Source organism: Leuresthes tenuis, unplaced genomic scaffold, assembly GCF_036924035.1.
Source record: "Leuresthes tenuis unplaced genomic scaffold, fLeuTen1.0.hap1 SCAF_22, whole genome shotgun sequence".
In the NCBI taxonomy this organism is placed as follows: domain Eukaryota; kingdom Metazoa; phylum Chordata; class Actinopteri; order Atheriniformes; family Atherinopsidae; genus Leuresthes; species Leuresthes tenuis.
Window position 1 is genome coordinate 24,883,337 of NW_027325376.1, and position 22,437 is coordinate 24,905,773.

The 22,437-nt window shown below is 41.1% G+C and overlaps 1 protein-coding gene across 3 annotated transcripts; it reads right to left on the reverse strand.

Moving 5' to 3' along the window:
• Positions 1-12,364: 12,364 nt before the first annotated feature.
• Positions 12,365-21,444, reverse strand: taf6l (TAF6-like RNA polymerase II, p300/CBP-associated factor (PCAF)-associated factor). Of its 3 annotated transcripts, none has more exons than XM_072376441.1 (12): positions 21,370-21,444; positions 20,454-20,623; positions 19,866-19,952; positions 19,632-19,782; positions 19,455-19,505; positions 19,096-19,190; positions 18,945-19,019; positions 18,484-18,704; positions 17,990-18,122; positions 17,369-17,497; positions 14,131-14,627; positions 12,365-14,043 (listed from the first exon to the last, which is right to left on the reverse strand). In XM_072376441.1, the coding sequence occupies exons 2-12, from the start codon at positions 20,598-20,600 to the stop codon at positions 13,710-13,712; spliced, it is 1,920 nt and encodes a 639-aa protein (XP_072232542.1). In that variant the 5' UTR covers positions 20,601-20,623; positions 21,370-21,444; the 3' UTR covers positions 12,365-13,709. The 3 variants fall into 3 exon arrangements, with proteins under 3 accessions (XP_072232542.1, XP_072232541.1, XP_072232543.1); XM_072376440.1 differs by lacking the exon at positions 21,370-21,444 and adding an exon at positions 21,181-21,328; XM_072376442.1 differs by lacking the exon at positions 21,370-21,444 and adding an exon at positions 20,902-21,058.
• Positions 21,445-22,437: the final 993 nt, after the last annotated feature.

Sequence of the window (22,437 nt, forward strand, 5' to 3'; positions counted from 1 at the left end):
CTTTCCAATAGTTTTTATTTTTGGGCAGTCCCATACACAGTGGTACAGAGTACCCTTTCCTTCCAAGCACTTAATGCATGTGTCTGACACATCAGGGAGTTAACTTAACCGGGGTAATGTATGTTCTCATCAACCATTTGTGGTAATTTGTCGTAATTTTGAAGTAATTTCATTCTTGAACTGATCGATTGTTTTTGGGCTTTAAAACATGCCTTTTCCCAACCAGCCTTTTGCATGTCTTCCTGAATATCCAGTCTCCATGCCTCTATCCTGTCGATGGTGGACTCTTTATCATATTCCATAACAATTTAGTGATTAAGATAAATTCAGACAAACAGATACAAATCTCTACCAATGCTCAATAATGAAATATTAATCAATATCAAAGGTCCTTTGTTCTAAGCTGGGCCATGGCCCACTTCTAAAGGAAAGCTCTATACAAAGCTGTCCATGTTTTGAGTGGCTGAAAAACAACTTCTTTTTTCTGTCGATTGTTTGTTTAAGAATATACTGAAAGTATAACAAAGTAATCCAACCACATAACTTTTTTGCTCAGGGCCTTTCCATGGAGCAACATGCACTTCAGATTAGAGTAATCAGATCCCGACAGTGTCATACTCCACATTTCCATCTATGACCTTTGTAAATATAGCTTGGCTTACACAAACACCTGTGAACTGTCTGTCAAAAGCATAGAGAGGGTGACAGGAACCAAGCACAAACACCACTATATGATTACGGTCACAGAACAGTCATGGTGCATCTGTCTGGGATTCAGTCACATGTATGAGCTCTGAGCAGAATGCATACAACTTGATGTTTTTGAATGATAAAGCTGTTTTTGTTGTTTTTTGAAACCAACAAGTATAATGTACTTTTTGGTGTTTGCAAGTACTACAACTATAAAAATTTAACAAAAGCTTATAAATATTTAATAAAAGTAAATATTGCAAATTAAAACTTTCTCTGGTACTTTGAGCCAAGCTTTGTGTTGATCCTGCGACCTTATAGGGAAGTGCAGTTGGTTGTGATATTTGACCCAGTGTTAGAATGAACTCTGAGGAGGCTTATGTGTCTAATGACCAGCCAACACATGGTTGTCATGTACATCAGTGACCTAAATGTCTCAAAGCAACAATATGAACTTGTCTGTACTATAAACCTCTGACTGAAGGTCAAAGAGGGCATTCAGTAATTACTCATCTGAAAAAGTTTTCTTTTATTCAGACCATTAAAACAGATATCTCTAAATTCAGCAAAGGAAACCTAATTTCTCCACTGCTTGACAATTAAATCATGCTTGAGCTAACTGTGACATTATTATTATTATTATTTGTTGTTGAAGTTATTGTTATTGATATTTTAACTTCCTGGTCTTATTGAGAGTTTATGTAACATAATCACATAGACTGTACGAATAATAAATTTGCTCCAAGAGCTAATTTAGTGTAGACTACAGTGTAGTTACTATCAAACTCTAGATCTACATTTTCAATGTGCTCTCAATATGTCAAGGAAGTGACCGAACAAGACTGTCGACTTCATACATATGCAAAGCTTAGTTTGTGGGTGTGTGTGTTGCCAGGGAGAGCTACAAACTGGTAGTGCTGCATTCTTGAGTTTTGTACTAACACTAATATAATAGAAAACACATAATAGGCCTCTGTAACAGCTCCAACCAAATTAGTCTGCTTATTTTGATCAGTAGCATCAATCATTTTATGATATGCTCCCCTTCAAAAAGAGAGAAATAATTAAATTATAGATGGTAAATGGACTCTTATAGCGCTCTTTTAGTCAAGCTGACCATTCAAAGCACTTTATACACTACATGCCACATTTACCCATTCATTCACAAAACACATCTAAGTTCAAACAAAGGTTACACAATGTTTTCTTTCTTCTGCACATTCATACACCGATGGACACATCGGTAGGCAACTTGTGGTTCAGTGTCCTTCCCAAGAACACTTTGACATGTGGCCCAGGGAAGCCAGGAGTGGAAAGGAGTGCTCTTCCTCCTCAGCTACAGCCACACTATCGAATCTACGTGGAATTGTAGTGAAAACAAATGTCAGCACAACAGCATAATCAAACATATTTTCTTTTTTTTTAATATAATTATTATTCAAACTAGTTTTACTGTATAGTTTTCCCTGACCCCTGCAACAATGAACAAGAAAGAGCAGGCATAGAAAAAGAATGGATGGATGATATAGCTTGATAGTAATTCTAGTAATGGGTCTTTATTTCAATCAATTACAACTGTAAAATACAGCTTTTACTTAACATATAGGGCAGTTATTTACAATTTCAAGTTAATGTTCATAAATCTGTTATGAACTCAAAAACAAAGACTTCTTGCTTGAAAATCATCAGCTTTTAAGTTGCTGCACTATGGAAGTGATTCAGTCACTGTCAGTCAAAACTGGGGCCACAGAACATTCTGCATACTTTTGATGACAATAAGAATAGAATAGAATAGAAAAGTACTTTATTCATCCCCTAGTGGAGGAAATTCAAATTAGTCGAGTAGCTCAAACAATTATAAATAGTTAATGAAATAATGATTTCATACTAAACAACAACAACAATAATAATAACAATGATAATAATAAACAAGGACGAAATAAATAAAATACATTTTTGAAGAACATGTCAGCAGACACTATTAAAAAGCCTTATGGCTATGGGGACAAAGGACCTCCTGAACCTCTCAGTCCTGCAGCGCAGTGAGATGAGCCTCTCACTGCAGCTGCTCCTCTGACCTGCCAGGATGCTGTGGAGCAGATGTCTATTATTATCCAAAACAGAATATAAATTCCTCCTCATCCGTTGCTCCACCACAGTTGCTCCACCTTCTGTCTATTACAGAACTGGCCTTTTTCACCAGTTTGTCCAGGCACCTACAGTTTTTGTCTGTCTAATTAGTAATTTAGTAGTGGGTTGACTATACTCTCTGAGCTAACAACAGCAATAGTCTCTTCTAAACCATCAACTTGTATGTTAGACCCAATCCCAACCAGACTGTTCAAGGAGGTTTTCCCCTTAATTGACTCTTCCATATTGGATTTGATCAATCTGTCTTTGTTGACAGGATATGTACCTCAGACTTTTAAGGTTGCTGTAATTAAACCTTTACTTAAAAAACCTACTCTTGATTCAGAAGTGTTGGCTAATTATCGACCTATATCCAATCTCCCTTTTTTGTCTAAATTTCTTGAAAAAATAGTTGCAGCTCAACTTTGTGATCATTTACATAGAAATAATCTGTTTGAAGAGTTTCAGTCAGGATTCAGAGTGCATCATAGCACATAAACAGCACTGGTGAAAGTTACCAATGATCTCCTGTTAGCTTCTGATAGCGGACTTGTTTCTGTGCTTGTCCTGTTGGATCTCAGTGCTGCATTTGATACGATCGATCACAGCATTCTGTTACAGAGACTTGAACATGTTATTGGGATTAAAGGAACTGCATTAGGCTGGTTTAAGTCATATTTATCGGATAGATTCCATTTTGTTCTTGTAAATGAAGAATCTTGCTCACACACCAGAGTAAGTCATGGAGTTCCTCAGGGTTCTGTGCATGGACCTATTCTTTTTACTTCATACATGCTTCCATTAGGAAACATTATCAGACAGCATGGCATAAATTTCCATTGTTATGTTGATGATACTCAGCTGTACTTATCTATGAAACCAGATGAAACCAATAGGTTGGTCAGACTACAAGCCTGTCTTAAAGACATAAAGACCTGGATGACTCAGAACTGTCTGCTTTTAAATTCAGACAAAACTGAAGTTGTTCTCTTTGGACCTGAGCGCTTCAGGGATAAATTGTCTAGTTATATAGTTACTCTAGATGGTATTTCCTTGGCTTCTAGTTCTACAGTGATGAACCTTGGAGTTATTTTTGACCAGAATTTATCATTTGACGCACATATAAAACTGGTTTCTAGGACTGCCTTCTTTCACCTTCGGAATATTGCTAAAATCAGGAACATCCTGTCTCAGGGTGATGCAGAGAAACTAGTTCATGCATTTGTTACTTCAAGACTGGACTACTGTAATTCCTTATTATTGGGCTGTCCCACATATTCTCTGAAAAGCCTCCAGCTGATCCAAAATGCATCAGCCAGAGTTCTGATGAGAACTAACAGGAGAGATCATGTTTCTCCAGTTTTAGCTTCTCTTCATTGGCTCCCTGTTAAATTCAGAATAGAATTTAAGATTCTTCTCCTCACATATAAAGCTCTTAATGACCGAGCTCCAACATATCTTAAATATCTCATTGTAAGATATTTTCCTAACAGAGCACTTCGCTCCCAAACTGCAGGTTTACTTGTTGTTCCCAGAGTTTCTAAAAGTAGAATGGGAGGCAGAGCCTTCAGTTATCAGGCCCCTCTCTTGTGGAATAAGCTGCCAGTAAATGTCCAGGAAGCAGACACCCTTTCCACTTTTAAGATTAGGCTTAAAACTTTCCTTTCTGATAAAGCTTATAGTTAGGGATGGCTCAGGTAATCCTGAAACATCCCATAGTTAAGCTGCTATAGGCTTAGACTGCTGGGGGACCTCATCTGTCACACCTTTCCTCACTTTGCTCTCCTTTTTCCCCTTGTTTAATTTCTCAATTGATTTTATGTACATGTGACATTATTGTGGTTATTAACTTGTGTTTCCCTATTCCAACAGATATCCTTTGAATGGCGTTATGGTTTTTTCCCCCCTCTTTTCCCTCTTTTCTGTCTTCTCAAACCCCAGCTGGTCGAGGCGGATGGCCACCCTTCCTGAGTCTGGTTCTGCCAGAGGTTTCTTCCTGGTTCTGGTTCTGCCAGAGGTTTCTTCCTGTTAAAAGGAGTCGTTCCTTTCCACAGTCCCTCAGGCTCAGGACGGGAGATTGGACTGAAGACAAGTTTCGGTGCAATCTGTTGGTTTCCTTAGCTAGGATATTAATTTTTGAATTGGCTCTATATGAATTAATTGGATTATGATTTCAATTAATTGAATTCCAATTGGCTTGAATTGGACTATATCACTTAAGTGCCTTGAGATGACAGTTGTTGTAATCTGGCGCTATATAAATAAAATTGAACTGAATTGAATTGAAAACAAACTGTAATAAGTAAATCCTTCTGCAATAAGGTAACTTTACGTAAGGCGCATATAACATATAACAGTGCACATCATTGTAAATAAAGAATTACCCTTAACTTCACTAATGTCTCTAGGGCATAAACAGTAATACTCTGAACCTTGTTAAGTGTCTATTAATAATCCGGTTACTGCAATCATCTCAGGTCAACCTATGACGTGACATAGTCTTTATGCCACTTGGGTTTCTGTCTAGCACGTGGCTATCTGGGAGCGGGGGAATGACTAACATCTGTGTATAACAGTCCAGATGTGTCACAGTCTTGTCCAGCCACAGGAGGAGCAAGATGGGAGGCATTCCAAGTCTTCCCATCACTCAGTAAGAAAGAGTACCTATTCTCTTCCTCACAGTTACAGGGGAAGTGAATCTCGGGTGAGCTTTAGGGACGTGATGAGGCTTCCTTATCCCTTATCCTCACTGTCTCTCCTGGCCAGAAAGAATGCATGCGCACACCACGTTTGGCATCAGTGTAACGCTCCATTATATTCTGATGTCTCTGAACTGCATGACGAGCAGAAACATCCAGTGGAGACATGGCAGACAGCAGGGAAAGAATATCCAACTTGGTGCGCATTTTCCTGCCGTAAAGGAGTTCATATGGCGAGGTGGCAGTATGTGGCGTTGCACGATACAGTTCATAACAGTCTCAGTCCATGGTTGTGCCTGTTGAATGGCGGTCTGAATGCAGCTTCTCAGGGCACGATGGACTCTCTCGATAGCTCCGTTAGCAGCTGGATAGAAGACTGATGTTCTACTATGGGAGATGTCTCGGTGTGCAGAAATGAGGCAAATGCTGCAGAAGTGATGAACTGAGGAACAATGTTCTCTGGGTTACCATGACAAGAGAAAACAGATGTCAGGAAGTGAATAATATCCGCAGTAGTGGCAGTATGTGAAAAGGACAGATCAGGCCACTTGGAATAATAGTCTGTCAGCATGATAGCATACCTGCAGGAAGAAACTTCTGTGTCAAAGGGTCCAATAACGTCAAGGCCAAGTTTCTTCCATGGCTCATCAGGCTCAAAGAAGCAGGGCAAGTAGAGGCTGTTTTATCATTAGCCTGGCAGAGTACACATGAAGCGATGCAAGACTGTATTTGTGAGTCCATCTTAGGCCACCAGTAGAGGTCGCGTAGGCGTTGCTTTGTGCGGCCGATCCCTTGTTGACTCTCATGTCCAAGCGTGATTAGTGTGTGTTGTAAGGAGAGTGGTGCATGAGTCTTGAGCCTCTAAGGATGTAGTTATCCTTGACCGAGAGCTCATCTCTGATCCTGTAGTATGAGGCCAGTACATCACTTACTGAGTTAATGGAAGGAGGCCAACCACTTACAATTTGTGAGCGCAGGGCTGACATTTCGGTACAAGCAGAGTCAAAGTCGGCAACTGGAAGGGAGCTCAGGGTAGCAGAAATCTGTGCCACCATCTCAGGTTCTACATCTGGAAGAGTGTCAGAAAGCCCAGGCTAGGGAAGGCATGAGAGACGTGAGATGAGATCAGCCGTGTAGTTGTGGGAGCCTGGTCGATAGATAATGTCATAGACAAAAAAAAGAGCAGTCGCGCAGACCAGCAGGCAACTCCCATTCCAGCCCGACCGATTCCTTTTGTGCTGAGCAGTGTCGTTAATGCCTGGTGGTCGGTGTTGAGAATAAAACGGCGTCCCAACAGGTATGTTTTCCATTTTTCCGTAGCCCACACACAAGCAAGTGCATCCTTTTCAACAATCGAATATTTTCTCTCTCTTTCAGTCAGTGTTTGTGAAGCAAAAGCCACTGGCTTTTCTGTGCCATCAGGCTGTACCTGTGCAAAGACAGCTCCAAGTCCGTAGTCACTTGCATCTGTGGAAATCACAGGTCGCAGCGAAGGGTCAAAAATAACAAGTGCAGGACTGTTCACAAGAAGTTGCTTGACTTCCTCAAAGCTGCTTTGTGCTGCAGGAGTCCATGTGAATTTGTCTTTGTCACTGGCGCAGACAAGCATAGGAGCCATAACCGTTGCAAAGTTAGGGAGAAACTTTGAGTACCAGGATACTAAGCCCAGAAATTATCTCAGGGAAACAGCATCTGATGGGGAAGGGGCTTTCAGGACGGCATTAGTATGCTCTTGGTCAGGAAGGATGCCATCTGCAGTAATGGTATGTCCTAGGAAGCGTAGTGAGGTCTTGCTGAAGTGACACATGTTTTCATTTAGCATCAGTCCAGCCTCCTTCACCTTTTGGAGGACAGTGTTGAGGTCATGCTCAGCGGGGGTGTTACCATAGACGATGAGATTGTCTAGATAATTTTGGACACCTGGGAGGCCGTTGAGGATGTCAGCCATCATTTTCTGGAAGGCTGAGTGAGCTGACGCGAGGCCATAAGGAACCCTGCAGTATCTGAACAAACCATCATGTGTAATAAATGCTGTGAGGTCCCGGCTATCTTCATAAAGAGGCAACTGGTAGTATGCGTTAGCCAGGTCGATTTTAGAAAACATCTTTGCGCCTTGTAAGTTTGCAAACAGTTCATCCACATAAGGTAGGGGGTAGCAGTCTGTGATCACGGCTTTGTTTGATTCATGGAGATCTGTCCACATCCGTATTCCACCAGTTTTCCGTCCTGTGACCACAATAGGCGAAACCCAGGGTGATGCATATATTTTTTTAATCACACCGGCTTTCAGTAGTCGGTTCAGTTCAGCTGACACAGAAGCTCTTTCCACAAAAGGCAGTCAACGTAGCTTCTGGCGTACTGGTTTAACAGTGGAATCAATTTTCACTTTATGCACAAAGTTTTGTGCACAGCCGATGTCTGGAGCAGCAGGGATGCAGGAAGCAGGTGCAGTTGGTGGTCGGCACAGGAGAAGGCAAAGCAGATACACAGCTGACAGCAGGAGCAGCAGAGGTGGAGGGAGTAGATGCAGAGTTTGTGGTAAGCACGGGAGGGAGGACAGTATTACCTTTGATGCAGATGGTTAAGGCATTCGTAAGATCTCTTCCTAAGAGGGAGGTCCCTTTCTTCACCACATAGAATGTGACTGGAGCACTGAGAACTCCTCTACTCACTTTGACTTGTAGGCAGCCAAGCACAGGAATTTTCTTCCTTGTGTATGTCACTAGCTGACTATCTGGTGCATGGCCGTGGTTGTTTAAGTATAGCACAGTCAGTTTAGGTAGCTGAATCTCACCTACATCCCTTGTCTTGGATGAGAAACACAAACACAAGCAAAATGACCAACTTTATGGCAAGACTTACAAGTTACTTTGGCTGTAAGGCACTGAGAAGAATTAACCAGATGTTTGTCAGAACCACACCTGAAACAGCTGCAGGAAGATGTAGTAGTTGCATTGGATAGCTTGTTTGGGCGAGTGTGCTCTTTGTGTTTCTTTTTCTTGAACTGTGAACAGGGCTGCACAGCTTGCACTGGAACTGTCATTTGCTGCAATTGCTTTGGCTTGTTGAACAAGGCGATTCCACTTGTGATGCAATTGTTAAGACTTTGTCCAGTGTCAGATCTGGTTCGAGCAAGAGCCTCTCTCTTATGTTCGAGTTAGTCACATTCAATCAACTGATTATGAATCATTTCGTCTGTTTTGTTATCAAATCCGCACTTTGAAGCAAGATCACGCAGCACAGCCACATACTGTGCAATAGTCTCATGAGGGGCTTGTCTTCGCTGTCTGAAGGCATGTCATTGCACAGCAACATTTGCTTGGGTGTGTAGTATTTCTCTAGAGCAGCAACAGCAGAGTCAAAGGAGTCACCTGTCTGTTGTCCCTCGGCTCCGAGACAGTGGAGTAAGGTAGCCCTCCTGCGAACTTCAGGCCAAGCATTTCCCGTTGCATTAATTACCAGCAGATAATTCTTGAAAATCTGCATCCACATGTCGAAGGGTATCTGCTGCTCCCCCGGGCACAGCAAAAACATCGGAGGTGCAAGCACGTCTCCAGCCATGTTGAGTCAGCCAAAAAGGCAAAAAAAACCATTTACGTCAGGTTCTTTCCTCGTCGCCAAAATGTAGTGTTTGCATGCAATAACAAGGCCAGGGTGTAGCGCTGAAATGCTGTTTACTTCACAGACTAGTAGTAAAACAGTTTAACAGATTAATGTAGCCTACACTTCAGTAGTAGCCATCTTCTAAACTCTTCTCTGTTCTTCTTTCCCGCGATCTCAACCATATGTGTTTACAACACTGCCACCTAGTGTCATGAAGCAGCAACAATACAATCAGGGAACACAACAGACTCCTCTTCCTGACAGTCACCCAGTCACTCTGGGGTCCCGGCTGCTCAGGATCTGTTAGGGGACTGTCATGTTGAGGGTCATACACTGCTTGTTTTATCTTGTTTTCTGTTGTGTGCCGTGCATGGTGTACTTGGTTTAAGTTGCATGTTTATTTATATTTTGTGTTTTAGATTTTTTGTTACAGTTGTGTGGTTATTATAATGTAGTTTCTTGCATGTATTATGTGGAAACAGCAATTAGTAATTTGACCGCTGTGCTATCAATCGGCTGATGAAACAGGCCCACAGATTGGCTCTTAAGGGGGAACTCCGGTATTTTTACGTATTTCTGGCATGAAATACGTTTATCTAGTCACCAAGAACAGTTTGGCGAAAGTCGGAGTCCTTTGGAAGCTATTTAGATAACTCGCGATCAGCGTATATCCATATAACAGAGTGAACTGGGCAGGGACGATGCAGCCTCTAAATAAGGCATTATCTGTCTTTATTTCACCAATACTTTAAGACGAATGAATGAATGCGTACTATTGCTCTGTTAAGAGATTTATTAAGCTTTAAGTGTTTAATTGTAAACAGGACTTCGTTCGGAGTTAAAGGGCTATCACAAATATTTCTTTGGTCTTCACTGATTAGTTTTGATTCAGTGAAGTGTGCAAAAAAGTTGTCGGCCTCAGTTTCCTTATATTGTGATTCACACAGGGTTCTATAAAATGTGGATCAATAATTAACAATTCTTTTTTGGATCATCAGTAATAACCATCCATCCATCATCTACCACTTATCCGGGGGTCGGGTCGCGGGGGCAGCAGCTTGAGCAAAGAAACCCAGACGTCTCTGTCCCCGGCCACTTCCTCCAGCTCTTCCGGGGGGACCCCGAGGCGTTCCCAGGCCAGCCGAGAGACATAGTCTCTCCAGCGTGTCCTGGGTCTCCCCCGGGGTCTCCTCCCAGTGGGACGTGCCCGGAACACCTCCCCAGGGAGGCGTCCAGGGGGCATCCTAACCACATGCCCGAGCCACCTCATCTGGCTCCTCTCAATGTGGAGGAGCAGCGGTTCTACTCCGAGCCCCTCCAGGATGACTGAGTTTCTCACCCTATCTCTAAGGGAGGCCCAGACACCCTGCGGAGGAAACCCATTTCGGCCACTTGTATTCGCGATCTTGTTCTTTCGGTCACTACCCACAAGTCGTGACCATAGGTGAGGATGGGAACGTAGATTGACCAGTAAATCGAGAGCTTCGCCTTCTGGCTCAGCTCCTTCTTCACAACGACGGGTCGGTGCAGAGCAACACTGCAGACGCCGCACCGATCCGCCCGTCAATCTCACGCTCCATTCGTCCCTCACTGTGAACAAGACCCCGAGATACTTGAACTCCACTTGGGGAAGGATCTCATTCCCGACCCGGAGAAAAAAATATATAAAAGACAAATAAATATTTGTATGAATAGGCTTAAAAATGATATCTATAGGACTATTACAAGGCACTCGTGTCTTGGGGGCTGGACTCAGAGGATGAGCTCCCCCCAGGAATTCACTCAGCCATTGGCCTTCCAATAATCTGGTTTATGCGTAGTTCATGCTTCTCCGTTATTTCAATGGCAGCTATGGCGTCGATGTGGATCCGACGAACTACACATTTCGTTGACCGGGACCGTAAGGGCTGTGATTGGTCCGCTCAGAACGTAATTTCCGGCAGTTACTTTTTCTGGTCTTAATGGCTGTACAGAAGCTCATCAAATCGGCCCGTTGACTTTCGACAAAGTATCAAAAGTGCATTTGTTCATCCAGGTCCCTCAGTGGATGAACCAGTGTTGTAAATTCACCCTTTCCCAGCCTCGACCGGTTTAGTGGTTGTATGGACCACCTCCGCAAACGTCTTCTGTGCTTCAACATTTGCAATATAAGCATTTGTTCTTCAATATTGATGAGCTCCAACTGCAAATACAGCTGCTCCACCTCGGTTGCCATTGTTTACTGTTGTTAACTGTGACCGGAAGAAAAAGCAAGGATTCGACTATAACCCCAGAAACCACACAAACACATAGCCACACCCCCCTAGCGGCATGGTGGTGAATTGCAGAGCAACGTGTTCCCTCGACGCAGAACTTCGAATGCTCAAAGGTGGCGTCACATCCTATGCCGTTGATGTAACGCAGAAGCATAAACCATGCTTAAGAATGGAAAAGAACCACAAAGAAAATGAATAGAAAGATTAAATTTTTTTTTGTTTTTCTGTCGTTAACCCGTCTCCATGTGTCTGTGTGTCCAAGTTACCACATAGTAGTTTTTCCTGCAAAAAAAGCCAGAGTAAGCTTGTCAACTTTTTATTCATATTTTTGTGAATTGAAGTTCGCCTCACCAGAGTTGGTTATTTGAGCAAACATACAACCAACTCAAACACTTATTTGTGATGGTGAAGTCTCGATATCGAACCTCAATCTACTTGGCAACAAGAAGCTACCAGAAATCACTGATGATTTTAGCAGAATGACGCCAGTTAACGTGGACGCAGGTTAAACTGTAACGTCGGCTACAAGGACCTGCTTGCTATCAAGTGATTTTCATGATGCGGAACAGACATTCCAATAACCTTGCCTCCGAAACTAGAAAAAAGACTAAATTTGTTACATGTACCATTAATGCTAAAGGAGGCAGAGAAGTAACTAAACATCTGACACATATCATGAGAAGGCAGAAGATTGAGGGAGAGAGTTGGTGGCAATGCTAAGCTAGAGAACCAGATACACAGTCAGAAGAGTTCAAACGTGACAAAACACCAAACATCTATTCAAATGAGCACTTGAATAAGATAGTGATAGGGTTCATGATGCAAAAGCGTGTCCTTATAAGAAGAAATTTGCGAAAAGTCAGCACATAGCTGTAAATTCCATTCGCAAGAGGGTTCGAAACAAGGCAAAAGTTCGAACTACCACACCACCGTGCCGCGTTTGTTACACAATATAACCAGTTTAATAAAAACTAAAATGCAAACAAATGTCAGAAAAACTTTTAATTCTCATCAGACAGAAATGATGAAATAAAGAAGAGGTCAGCCACAAGTCAGTTGTTACTCTTCCTATTTATTTGATGCAGGTTTAAAGTGACAGTTTAGTAATTGCATCTCTTTTTGTTTAATGTCCTTTACCTCACCTATTCTCTTTTCGTAGGGACTAAGGCTACAGGAAAGAGTCAAAAAGAAGAACGAGGCTGTATAAACTATCAAATTGGATACGTTGAAGGTTCATTGAGTGCTTCACTTCCTGTTGCATATATTCATTGAGAAAAATATAACTATTGACGAATAGCACTGCTTCTTATCAGTAAGTTTGAAGGACTCTAGTCCTAAAGGGACAAACACAATGTTTTTTTTTTAAACTGAAATTCTAAAATTACTGGCATTCTCAGTGTTGAGTGTTATTTTTTCTTTTTTTTCTTAACATATCTGTTTTTAAACAATATTTATTGACTGATTAGTTAAACAGCAGGTGGAGCTATTTCTCCAGTAATCCAGTCATTCTTCAGTCATCTCTGTACAGGACTGGATGTTTGAAGACACTGGAGTACATACTGCACCCATGTCATCTACATTTGTCTAAAATAACGTCTTAAATAATTCTCAAATTTTACCAATTTTCCTTTCTGTGGTACCTTGTTGATTCCCCCCCCTCTAAATTGATATGCTGACTTGTCTCACTACAGTTAATAGACATTCTTATTTATTCATCTATTAATTTGACTTTCCAGTGTTTTTACATATGTCGATGAAAATGTAGTCATTGTACAAATCTATATAGCAATTGTTTGGACTGAACTAGTCTACTGAGTAAAATATGTTAATCATAAAAATAACCCAACAAAAGAAAATAAATGCTTGTTTAAACCATACATTTTTGTAGTAGTATTTCAATATCAAAATAACTTTACAGCTGAAATTATAGACACAACATGTGCAATGAACTGAAGAATGAACATGAGAAAACAGCTATGAGGTTGGAGCCATAATTTGCAGGGGCTATCACAGGAAGGGTCATAAGGTCAATCCAGGGCGAGATTATTGTAAAACAAAATTAGTGACCTAAAAAGTGATACCTTCAAATTTAAATGTATCAGATGCTGGGTTCCCTGACTAAGCATATCATAATCTTTCTGCGGTGTCAAAGCCAGAAATGTTTGAGCAGTTGACAAAACTCCATAAAGACACAAGTGATGTCTCTGTGAAATTGATACAAAAAATAATATTTCCCGTTTTCTGGGCAGTATTTATACTGACCATAGAAAGTGTGTAGCAGTCATTCCTCACGACATGCTAATGCAGTGGGTTATTTAAGATACCTTGCTCTCTACAGAGGCAGATAAAGGGAGTAATGGGAACATGCCCAGCGTCGCACAGGTTTGCTCACTCTGCCAATAACAGGCAGTTTGTGGGCGTAGGCACGTGTTGGGACAGCAGAAATGGGTGGAGTTGGGGCAAAACTGGTCTGAAAGGGGCGACGGCCTTGGCACCGACGACCCATTTGTCGTCCACCGATCAAAAAAGAGAATGCTGGGGGTCCAGTATGAGGTGAGGTAAAGCGAGCCTTGGGGAAAACATCACGAGAAATACTTGTTGAACGCTGGCTTGATCGTGACGAGGAAGATCTGGAGCGCTGCACAGACGAGGAGCGAGCCAGGGACCTATTATGGAAGAGTACCAGTAAAATTCAATGCTAAAAAAAAAAAATGGTATTAACAATGATAGTTTGGCTTTACCGTCTGCTTTACCTTCCTGATCCTGTGGCTGAAAGGCTTGGAGGGGGTGGATCAGTGCGAGGACTCCCATCCTGTCTCGGGCTGATGTTGAGGTTGGCTGTCAGCTGTGGCATCTTACGGGTAGTGTCTGGGTTGGACACAGGGCCAAGGGGTTCCTTCCTAGCCTCTCTGAGTTGGGATGGAGTATAAGGAGGGTAATTCTCAAACCCTGGTCCTGTACTAAACCTGACAGCCAAGCTGTCTCCAAAAAAGGAATAAAGCTCGCAGTACATCGCAGGAAGAGGGACCGGGGACCACTCTTCCCAAGGACAGCAAGCCCCACCTGCCTGTAGGTGGCTAGCAATTCCAAGGGTAGCCTCTGATAGAGGTTCTGGAGGGGGGCTGAGGCCTGGGGAGCTCACCCTGTAACTCATAACTCCTGCTACAGAAGCTGGTTGAGCAACTGATCCCCCCTCTGCTGGCTGAGACAGTGATAGAGCCTTCATCTTCAGAAGGCGCTCCACTGCCACCTACAGGACAAACAGTAGAATGTATTTACACTCTGCTCGAGCAACATGTTTGGACACAAAGCAAGTCTGTCATTTGGTTCGACCAGTACTCCAAGACTACATTTCTCATTAAAGTTCATTCTGAATATGTTGATCCATAGTTTGACATCCGACTTCCCCAGACCACATGTCAGTGTTGTTGGGTTGCAGTCCATTTAGCATTTCACCATTAGACCCTTTCTTGAGATTCTTGACAAACATTTTTCTGATTTAATACCATTTGTGCTCCCACACAATTCAGCACATTTATTTGTTTTTATATTGACAATATGCAGTATCTGTTAAGTTGGATACAAGAGTATTTGTAAATAAGAGTATCTATAAATTAGTCCAACAGCACATCAAGTTTTTGTTTTGTATGTACATCTCCATGTCCTGTGTATTCTTGCAAATGGGTAGATCAAGTCTGACGCATATTACTACATATATATTTATATATATATATATATATAGAAAACATAGGAGGCACAAAAAAACAACAAATGTATTCAGGAGTTTCTTTCATAAAGTTAACAGCTTCAAAAGGTTTTTTTAGTACATCTACAAATGTAAGATTTCCAAATAATCCAATTTGAAACAGATTTTGAGATATGAGAGCCTTGAATTTGCAAATGCTATCTTTTCTTGTAACTATTTAAAATCGTCAGCAACTTCTAAACACATAAACTGGTACATCTTCATGTGCAGACAGGTCCTAATGAGTTCAAATGTATTCTATTCATTTTGGTGATACAGTTGTTGGAGGCAGGAACCTTTCCATGTGGAGTTGACAGGCTCTCTTTGTGCCTACATAGGTTTTCTCCTCGCACAGGAACAATACAAAATAAGTTAGGTGGTGATTGGCTATTGGTGTGAGCGTGACAGTACATGGTTGGTTATCTTTTTGTTAGCATTGTAATGGCCCATGTTTGCCCCATGTCAGCTACGTGTGCCAGTCCCTTGGACGGATTACATAGACAAATATAGCATATAGGAAAATATAACAATGACAGTCTGGGGCGAAAAAAAGACAAACAGTCAATTAATGGGCCAATTAGAAACAACACGTTTTGTTTTCTGTATGGGGAAGACGCAAAGACAGATATTGTTATGGTCAAGTACCAACATTTCAAGTACCATCAACAAAGATATAAATGACTTAAAAAGAGAATTCTTCATTTATCACAGCACCAACAGACAGAGGCTCCACTTGTCATACATGACGTGATGTACTTTTGCAGACGATAGTCATTTCTTTCATACTTAAGTTTTAATCAACCAGTATTTTGCCACTCTAAATACAAACAATTAGTAAATAGAAGACTGGCTAAATGTGGTGTGATTTCAAGGATTACAATGGTGGTAACATACATACTGTTTCCCTTTAAAAGAGTGCTAGAAATTAAACAATGAAAACAGAAATACCTTCAAAGTGTGCCTTCTGTATGTACAGTAGGTATTTTACATTTTCTAAAACACATGCGCACAATGCCTATATGCCTCATTTTCTGGTGATTGTTCTAGTATTTAATGCCAAGCCATGTATCTTTCCAAAACCCCTAATGAGGTATTTAATGTCCTAACTAGGGCTGTCATTATTGATGAAAAATATTTAATCACGATTAATCACACAATTGTTCACAATTAACTCATAATCAGTCTTAAAAGAATCACACTTTTAATATATGTTCTTAATGCACCTTTTTAATACTCTTATCAATATAGGTGCAGACAAATACGCAAATGCATATTAGATTTATTCTTGCAACAATCCAAAACAAAGTGTCTCAACAAATACTGTCGAGAACATTCTTCAGCATTCTCAAAAAACAGATATGCTGAAAGATTATCATGACAAACTCAAGCCCAAGAAGCAACAACAAATGGGCATATTGACCTGTGTATCATTCACACAAGAAAATAATCGTACATATTGTAACTGTGTCTAACCTTCCTGCAGATAGCATTGTTGAGGTGTGTCCGTTGCAAACTATTCAGCACGGTTTGCCTTTGGCAATAGGGATTGTGGATCTGGCAGGATTTTGAAGATGAACTATGCATTCAAAAGACATTTTTCGTGGTCCATTTCAGACTACATCCCTTCTGGATTTCCTGCACTACAAGGTGGACCAAGGGTCATATGCGCAGCGCTTGACTATATTAATCTTGCGTCCAAAAATTAGCGGCGTTAAGAGGAGTTTCTGTTAACTTGCTGTCAATGCATTTATTTTGGCAGCCCTAGTCCTAGCCAGAAAAAGGTTCTCTCCTTTCCTAATCTTTACCAGGTGGCTTTGGAGTGTATGTGAACGATTCTAAGATTAGATTAGATTTTGATTGTTATGCATACAGTCATACACACAAAATTGTCCTCTGCTTTTAACCCATCCAGGTTGGCACCTGTTGACACACACATGAACAGGGTCACAGACTCATAGAGACAGATGGTGGGCAGCCATTCACAGTGCCCGGGGAGCATGATGGTATGGTGTCTTGCTCAAGGGTACCTCGCCGTGACAGGAGGTGGACTGACACCCCTCCAGCTGTCAACCACATACACTTTCTATACCCTTTACACCCCTGCAGTACAACATTGTGTGCATTTTTCATCTCACTCTCTGCACAGCCCCATTTCTCACTATCCTCCTGTATTGTTACGTCTTTTATTTCAGCTATAAAATTATATAAATATTTAAATATATATTTGAGATAAAGACATTACTGACCAGGATGGCTCCATAAACTTTGTGTCCATCTGCTTTGACCTGGGCATTGGACACAGAGTAATCATCCAGCACAGCCTGGAGGTTGGCCCAGTAGGCTGGAAGGTGTGGAAAGAGCACTCTCTCAACAGCCTGTCACCACAAACACACAAAAGTTCAAACAGTTTACTGAGAGAAAACTATGAGCACACGGTGGACCACTCAAAATTTGGGTGGTCAAAAAAGAATTACATTCACTTATTAGATGGAGTCCATCTAGTTACACCTCCAAATGTGATAAATACTTCATGTTGAACCTTGCATTTGTATGACAGTGATTCTAAAACATGCAAGACATGAAATGAAGCATGAAATGATAACAGAAAATCTGATTGTAAAGTCAAAGAAGGGCAACATTCCAAAAGCAAATCTATAGAATACAATACTATAGTCTCATACTATGGAATGGTAGCTGAATTCTCTTTGAAACACTCTCACGATTGATATGCAAGATGTGAGTCAAATATGACACGATATTTACCGATAATGAGAGAAACAAGAAGTATGCTGATGCTTATCTTTAGGTTTTACTGTTGAAACCTAAAACTTTTAGGAAAAATGTAAAGATGGGACTACTGAACTCACCTTCCATCCTAGAGCATGAAGGCCCACCACAGCTCCATAGTGGGAGCAGAGGGGTCTCACTGGGTCAGACAGAACCTTCTGCAGAGAAAGCAAAATCTGGTGGTAGAGACCACTCACCAGATCCCCATGTGTCCTAGAGAGAAAACCCAATTAGCAGACAGTAACCATTGAGTTTACATTAATTGGGTTGATTTCAAGTCCTTATGTCTCAGGTGAAATCAGCGACTCTTCCCTGACATTTAAACCATGATCAATTTTAATTATAAGAAACATTGTTAAAGTTATACTTCATATTTACCATAAGAATGGTGTATACAGCCCCAGTTGTGAAAGGACAACTAAGTTTATAGTACCTCATAACATTGAATAGTGATGTACAAGTCTGATCATTTTAGAGTCTTGTAACAGGTAAACATATTATGACAATGTGAAAGTATAGTCTCAGCAATGCATATATTACAAAGTGTAAAAGTAACCAAGAGTGATTTTCACACCAGAATATGTGGCTGAGGAGCAGGGCAGCATAGTCCCTGAGGGTCCAGTGGTCATTTAGTGGGTTAATAGAGGCAGCAAGTGGCTCCAAGATGCAGTACATGACACTGGAGACCAAGCTACGCACATATGAGCCCAGGTACAGATAAGGGTTCTGAACCAGGCTCTTCACCATATGCAAGAGCCTGTTGAGCTGCTCCAGGTCATGGCTTACTGACTTCACCTAGAAGAAAATATCCACAATAAAACGTATGGATGACTGAAATACATACTGAGACTAGGATCAGCTTGGGTCCAATGGTCGCAATCTGTGAACACTTAGATTTATCACATTTTTTAAGCATTACTCACATATCTGAAAAGAAAAAACAGTACCAGATCTAGTATTTTGTATGAACAAATACAATGATTGATGTATCAAAATTGGTCATGAGAATAAAAAGATTGAATAGGTACTACTTACTCCACTAATTACATAAACAAAGTATGGCAGTAAGGCTGCGATCTTGGAGTTAGACTGAAGGTCTAGCAGAGCCGCCTAAAACACACAAAGAAAGATCTAATAAGTGACAAATCGTTTAGCCACACAGAACATGTGGTCAGCAGCAGCTTACCTTCATCAGATGGGGGTCCTCTCCCAAAATGGCCCTTGTGGTCTGCTGGTAGTATTTCAGCAGGTCATCTGACAAAGACTGTACTGCAGTTGGAACTATGACAATATAACACTCAGGTCAAACAACTAGAAAAGGTAGAAATGAGGTTATCCCTTCTTTGAAGCAATTCTTCATTTATTTTTTCTTTGTAATTATGAAAAAAAAAAGCATCAATGCTGAAGAAGCAGTTCACACAAATTTGAACCAAAAATCTTTTTTTTGGTCAACGAGATAATCTCAATGATAGCAAAGGGAGCTGTCAAACTGCTATTTAACTGCAAAGTTCTTACTGAAAGTGTCACAGTTTGGTTGAGTCTTACCTGTCCCCTGAGATTCTAAGTTGCCTTTACCATCTAGGTACGCCACATTTACTGACAAGAAATGAGACAAAATAAGGACACATTATCTTGTGAAGACTTGAACAAGTGATTTTTAGCGGGATGAACCTAAACTGACTATAAAGTACAAACGTGGCCAAGCACTATGATGCCACATACCTCGCACCATGGTCTCTGCACAACCTTTAGGAATGTTGGTGGCCAGAGCCAGCTCGATCAGGTTAATGTCCCGATCCTCAACAAAGAAAAGCTCTCCTTCTTTCACTGAACGGAAGGGCAAAGCATCCTGGGCCCCGTAGCCACAAATGATCTAATAATTATGCAGAGAAAAAGAAGCTGAAGGAGGAACCTCAGTAGCATGTCAAATTAGACTGACCTTACACATAAGCTCACCTCAACATTGCTCCAACGCAGTGCTTTGTTGAAGTCCTCCACTGTCAGCTTCCTCCTTTTAGCATGTCTCATAAACTGAGAGCTGCTCTGTTTGGATAAAAAACAGAAAACATACCCACTGGCATCATTAGGCCCAAGTGTTAAGGTGTGAAGAGTTGGATCCCTTCTAAAAACAAAAGGAAAGAGGGGAAAAATAACAACAACAATAATAACAATATTACACATCTATTTACCATGGTTGTCTTTCCAATCATGCATTAGAGTACTGGACTACAAAAACCAACAACTATGCAAAACATGATTTGGTTTCTGTGTCATTCAGGTGGCATATCTAGCCTATTTCACACTATTTGGCAGGTATGCATCGATGCCACCAGAGATGGAGGTACACAGTAAACTCACTTCTGTCACAAGACACACCATTTAGGAATATAGGTATTTCCAAGGCTCCACAGATAAATAATATGATGCAAAGATCTAAATACAGAGATAAAGATAAGAAAGCCACTGGAGAGGGAGCAAGAGAGAAAGAGGGAAGTTTGCATTTCAACAACAGCAAACACTGTCAATGCTACCAGCGACTCTGACCTGCGCTGCTTCCCTGAGTCGATAACAGACGTCTTCAGCAAGCAGGGCGGCCACATCGTCACCGAGCTCCACGCCTGAACTCTCGGCCACCAGTTTAACAGACTCTCGGGGAACCTCAGCGAAGCGGCGTTCCTCTCGGTCCGCCATGATTACGTTTTTCACCTTGTAAACTGTAAAGTAGAACCACATTTCGTGAGTTCTTGTCGTCTCTGATGCTTAACATTCTTTTACATAAGACAGTACAGAGGTGATGAGGTTTCATGATAATCATGGGCTCATTGGAACAACGCCAACAAAGCCTGAGTTCTATCATTACGATATGATTAGTATAATAATATAATAATATAACGTCTAGCTACACATTATCCGTTCATTCTCTACTTGTTGTGTTTCAGTATAAGGGGCGATAAAGACTCTATGTTAGAGTTATATTACATTTGGTACTCACCTTTCTCAGAATGAAGAGGAATGCATGGTAAATTACATTTTGTTTCAGTCTATCCACAGTATCAAATAACTTAAATGTAACTACAATATCGCAAAAAATGCAAGTATCATTTGGTGTATCTAAGCATGCCAGTTTATGGTTCAGATATATATAAAACGTTCGGTGATAGCTTCGGTGTCTGCTTTAGCTAGCTACAATCACGTTAGACGAGTCGCTCACCGAACGGCAAAGACAATGTAGCGCAAAAGCTAGAAGATTTTTCGCACCACTACACCTTACCCTTTCAGATAAAACCGTTGAGGACGGAGTATCGTTAGAAACGTAGTCGTCGTGTTTACACTCTTTACGGGTCTACAATAAAGTCCGATTAGCAAACGCGGAAACGGTATACGTTTGACTTTTCAAAATAAGGACTGGTAAGTGAACAACTTTCATATTTGAGTAATACGACAGATGGAAATAACATACCATGAAGAATTGGGTACCATCTAATCGAGGCTACCGTAAAGTTCCAAAACTGAACTAAAAAACAAACTATCCGTAAGACTCTGTTGGTGGTGGTAATCTCTCTTGATTGCACTGTTCCTCTTCGACTTTAGGCATACAGGTGGGTTGGTCCCAGTCAGCAAGGATGCATTCAAAGCCAACAGCCAACTCTGAATTCTTAATAGGAATGAAGTGTCTGACACTTACAAACTGTGCAACGGAGTTTTGGGAAAAGATAAGATAACTACCAGCTGTCTAGGAGAGTTTCGGGCTAAATTAGAATATTTTATGCATTTAGCAGACGTTTTTATCCAAAGCGACTTACAGTTAGGCAGATAGGGTAAGGGGGTCTTGCCTAAGGACCCCTACAGGAGGTAGTACCTTTCATGCAGGCTCAGTGGTTAGTACGCAGAATATCCGCATGGCTTTGTGCCTGTTGATGGGAACATGCAACATCTTTAAGGTCACCGAAAACGGGCAGATTCTACTTAATGAAGAGCCCACCCACAGTAAGGCGGATAGTCAGGCTTGAATGCCATGCCTTCACTATCAGCTGAAAGGCAGCTATCCAAGCACAGTTTCTAAACTGTGCAACACTTATCTCAGTTTGTGGAATCATTCCATGCATTTTAATGAGAATCCATAAAGGATAAAGGCTGGCTCTGTGCTTGAGACTGATCTGGTTGGGTTTAAAAAAAAACCCAAAAAAATAAATAAGGGGTATTTTTGATTTTATTTAGCTACATCTACCTCTCTTTAAAGACTCCAAGAATCAAGTCCATATAGACTTATAGCTTACCTAGATAGGAACTTACAAGCCATTTGATGGGCTTAAGTTCATCTCCATGTTTTGAGGTTTGGTCCAGATTCTGCAGCTGGACCACCCTTCAAGGCTACACATTTCACTTTTAATGCAAGTCTTCTCAATACAGTCATCCAAGACTAAGCACAAATTGCAGTCAATCACAACATGAAGCTTAGTTTAAAATGTTTATTCACAACACTGATGTGAAACAGTTAGTTGCACAGCTAGACGTTAATGTAGACTTT

Coding starts and splice junctions, on each gene's coding strand:
- taf6l (XM_072376441.1), bottom strand. CDS start 20,600: ATGGCGGACCGAGAGGAACGCCGCTTCGCTGAGGTTCCCCGAGAGTCT. Junction 18,123..18,483: donor CTCCTCAGCCACATATTCTG/GTGTGAAAATCA, acceptor TTTTCTCTCTAG/GACACATGGGGATCTGGTGA. Junction 14,628..17,368: donor AAGTTTATGGAGCCATCCTG/GTCAGTAATGTC, acceptor TTTGTCCTGTAG/GTGGCAGTGGAGCGCCTTCT.